Source organism: Pundamilia nyererei, unplaced genomic scaffold (genome assembly GCF_000239375.1).
Source record: "Pundamilia nyererei isolate P.nyererei 1_Seehausen unplaced genomic scaffold, PunNye1.0 scaffold00248, whole genome shotgun sequence".
Lineage (NCBI taxonomy): Eukaryota > Metazoa > Chordata > Actinopteri > Cichliformes > Cichlidae > Pundamilia > Pundamilia nyererei.
In genome coordinates, this window is record NW_005187649.1 from 456,899 (window position 1) to 461,052 (window position 4,154).

Below are 4,154 nucleotides of genomic sequence, written 5' to 3' on the forward strand. Positions count from 1 at the left end.
TATTATTACTATATTATTATCGGAGATGATGGTGGTAAAAAAGGGGTGGAAGCAGAGATTTTCATTGAGAGTGAGCAGGATGGACAAGAAAAGAAACAGGTATGTCACTGGGATAGCTCAGGTTGGATTTCCGCGGTTTGGATACAAATTTAGAGAGGCATGGTTTAGTGAAGTGGAGGGATAGTGGATCTATTGGACAAAGGATGTCCAGTATGCCCATAATCAGTATGGAGCTACCAGGCAGTAGGAAGAGAGGACGCCCTCATTGTCACGTGCTTTGACACGGAAGTCATTTGTGTAAAGCGCAGACTGGTGAGTAGCTGCAGTTGACGGTAGGTCAGCCCTGTGGCAGGTGGCTAGTGAGCAGTTTTGTGAACAAACGTTACCGTCAGCGTAGACCAAGATATAGCAAGCTTCGTCTTGTTGCCAGCTCTGCCAGTCTTTTGGCCGAGGTTGCCGAGCTGTCTTTCTCCGGTGTGATCATGGACAGCGGCAGGACGTAGTCAGTAAGGTAAGACAGCTAACTCATACTAAGCTCGCTTGCAGCCAAAGTTCACTGTAGCAGCACTGTATATCGCTGTCTACATATCAAACGAATTTGATATTCATCAGAAAATTCCAGCAAATGCATTACCAAGTGAAACAGCATTAAAAGTAGTTACTAAGTTACGAGTGACACATGTAAACTTTAAACTTAAATAAAGTACAAGTGCATTTCACCACTGGTCCTGTCAGTGCTCTCATCAGTGATTTTGCGCATTGTATGAGTAACAATACTTTATTCCAATAACCATCGGAGCAGAGAGGGGGCATTGTGATTATAATCAGTGACTAGTGTTCACTCGTGCTAAGGGGTCAAGGCAAATATAAACATTACATTAATAGCCAGCATTAATTAATTATGACCTAATTACCTATTAGTAACTGAATTAATTTACCCCCCAAAATAAAAAACGCCCAGAGAGTCACAGATTAATTTGACTTACGGTATATTTTGTTAATATTGGATTTGACTCACTCTCATAACTTATTTTTCCTTATACTTTTACTTCCACATCTGTGTACATATTCTCCCTCAGCTACAGCTCCACTCATGCTTCCTGTGTCATACCAGTCCCAGCCATGATAGAGCCTGTGGTTGATCACCAGAAACGCTTTCAGGCTGCAGTGGATGTCATCCAAAAACTCCCCAAAAACGGTACATGGAATCTTTCAGTCATTGCTGGTTCCACGTAATTGAGGACTGTTGAGCAATCACATATATTGTGTTACTATTGTTACAATAGCATATATGTAGGTATTTTATTTGTAGGAATGAACTGTACCAGAAACACATGATCCAAGATCCTTGACTAGAGATCCAAAAGGAGAATTCCGAGTGTCCTGCCTCCACAGAGCACGTGCTCAGTAGAGATTTAGCCGAGTTTCATATTTGTCGTGTGCATCTTTTTTGTCATACTCTCAGTATTTCTCATTTTCCCAAAAAATTCTCATAAATAGTTTCACCTGCGCTCATTTAAAAGAAAAAAGTTTCACAGCACCAGTTTAAAAAGCTTACAATTTTGCAAAAGTTTCAAATGGATTCACTATTGGATGAATTTTTGATAGTAAATCATTTTTTGAGATAGTATTTATTATATGAACTACACTTAGTGCCGCTCTTAACACGGTATAATAGAATTAATTACACGGGGGAGGACAGTGTTCATTCTGTAAAATTCAGTTGAACACATTTTGCATACAAGTTGACTAAATATTTCCTTAAATGTCTTTTCAAATTCCCTCCCCCTCATGTCCACCTGCCTTGGTGACTCCTCGTGAATAAGTGACGTGAATGTGGTGATAGTCCAGCCTAGAAGTAATAAATGCATGAACTAATTCTTTATTATCATTTTGACAGGATATTTCTAACTTTAGAGATGTTGCACAAATGGAAGAAAGCAGTCCTACATATTTGTTTAATATGTGCGTTGAAGGACATGTCCTGTTAAAAAAAAGACTCCAAGGTTCCTCACAGTGTTCGTGGTAATGCCATCCAGAGTAAGAATCTGCTTAGATACCATATTTCTAAGAGTTTTAGGGCCGAGTACAATAACCTCAATTTTATCTGAATTTAGAAGCAGAAAATTAGAGGTCATCCAAGTCCTTGTGTTTAAGACATTCCCGTAGTTTAACTAATTGCTTTGTGTTATCTGGCTTCATGGACAGATAAAACTGCTATCTGCATAGCATTGAACATGTTTGCAATGCCTTCTAATAAAACTACCTATGGGAAACATGCATAAGTAAACAGAATTAGTTCTAGCACTGAACCCTGTGGAACTCCATAATTAATCTTAGTGCTTGAAGAGGACTCTCCATTTACATGAACTAATTTGAGTTCGTTAATGCAGCGCAGTACCTTTAGTACCAACAGCATTCTCTGATTGCTGTAATAAAATATTGTCATCAGCATTACTTAACGCTGCACTGTGCTCTAGCAGAACAAACACACAGAGTCCACTTTCAGAACTTATAAGATCATTTGTTACCGTCACTAAGCTGTTTCTGTGCTGTGATGAGCTTTGAAACCTGTCTGAAACTTAATAAATTAATAAATCATTCCTCTGTAAATAAGTTAGGTGTTTTACAACTACATTCAAGAATTTTTGAGATAAAGGAAGGCTGGCAGCTGGATCAAGTAATCGCTTTTTAACTACTGCCAGTTGGAAGGCAAGTGGCCGATTAATAGAGTTAGGTTGATCATATTTAAAATTGAAGCATCAATTATTAGGCAATTCCTACAATCTGAGGAGCTTGGAAAGAAAAGTGTCTGGACTTGTTTAAGTTTCCTTGAAGACGTTTCACCTCTCATCCTAGAAGCTTTGCCAACCAGACCAAACAAATGGAACTGAAGAAGTCTCCAGAAGAAATATTTGATTACACTCAAGAAAAGGATGTCAGTACTCGGAACAAGGAAACTCAGGATGCAGCAGAATTAGATGTCAGATTCAAAAATCGGGTAGAGAATGGAATCACTTCATATTGCATTATATGATCTGATATCCAGCAGGTAGTACATGTCTGTACTACCTGCTGGATAACCAGTGATTTTAACAAAGAGTATTTATCATTTCTCCATTTTCTTTCTATTTTGTATGTATTGCTGCACATAAAAAAGGGCTGTATTTTTTTAAATGGACCTTGATTATAAATTGATGTAGTATAGTTTGGTGTCCAGTCCTGATGAGTGGAGAAATAAACCTGACAAATAGTTGTGCTGTTTTGTAGGCTCCTACCGGCCTTCCTATAAGGTCATGCTGCGCTTCTACAGTCTGTACAAGCAAGCAGTGTGTGGTCCCTGTACAGTGCCTCGGCCTGGCTTCTGGGACCCAGTGGGCCGCTACAAATGGTGGGTGTGTGTATACACATGTGCATGCCAAAAAATTCAGTAATTCAATATTTTGTGTCAGTTAATTAAGAAAGTGAAAATTTAATTTTGAAATTTTCTGTTTTAATATTAATCGTTATTGCCGACCACAAAAAATATCAAATATTATAATATTTCATTTAATTTTTAAGGAATTACTATTTAAACAGTATAAATGGGTCAGTGATATAAAACCCGAATTTTCCATCCACCAGCTTTTCTTTTTAATTAAAATCTATATTATCTGTATTAAGCACCTTTCAAATATTTGGACCCACTTTAACAACAAATCAATGACTTCTTGGTAGACGCATCATGAAAATGATGCAAATAAATAAATAAATAAATCAGGTCATTTCACTTTGATGGTTATGCATTGATTATACATTAATGATTTGTTTATTTGTAAACATTTTAATCTGCTTTACCAGATATCACTGCCAGGCAAGCTCAGACCAAATCAACAAAAGTCAGTGTTGTTAAACTATCTGAAACAAGTCGATCTGAATCACTTTAACAAAAGTCATTCTGTGGCTGTAAAGTTTTGCTCAAGGTCAAGGTCACATTTGTCATTTTATGGGCAATAGAATTTGAGTTCTGCTAGATCATGAGCCAATATGAGCTACTGTGTGATTGATATTCTGATTTAACAGTTTTAATCAAGTGAGTTTTTTCTGTAAATTGCCCACAATCATAGTGAGTGGGCAAATGTTGCATTATAGAACAAAGGCATGATGTCTGTATT

General features: G+C 37.4%; 1 protein-coding gene across 1 annotated transcript in view; it reads left to right on the forward strand.

Annotated features, from left to right (window-relative positions):
• The first annotated feature begins 79 nt into the window (after nucleotides 1-79).
• acbd4 (acyl-CoA binding domain containing 4) overlaps nucleotides 80-4,154 on the forward strand; it is an 11,290-nt gene continuing 7,215 nt past the window's right edge. Inside the window, exons 1-3 of the mRNA XM_013915029.1 lie at nucleotides 80-99; nucleotides 1,080-1,198; nucleotides 3,271-3,391. Coding sequence (XP_013770483.1) covers nucleotides 80-99; nucleotides 1,080-1,198; nucleotides 3,271-3,391 — 260 coding nt within the window. The remainder of the gene's footprint in view (nucleotides 100-1,079; nucleotides 1,199-3,270; nucleotides 3,392-4,154) is intronic.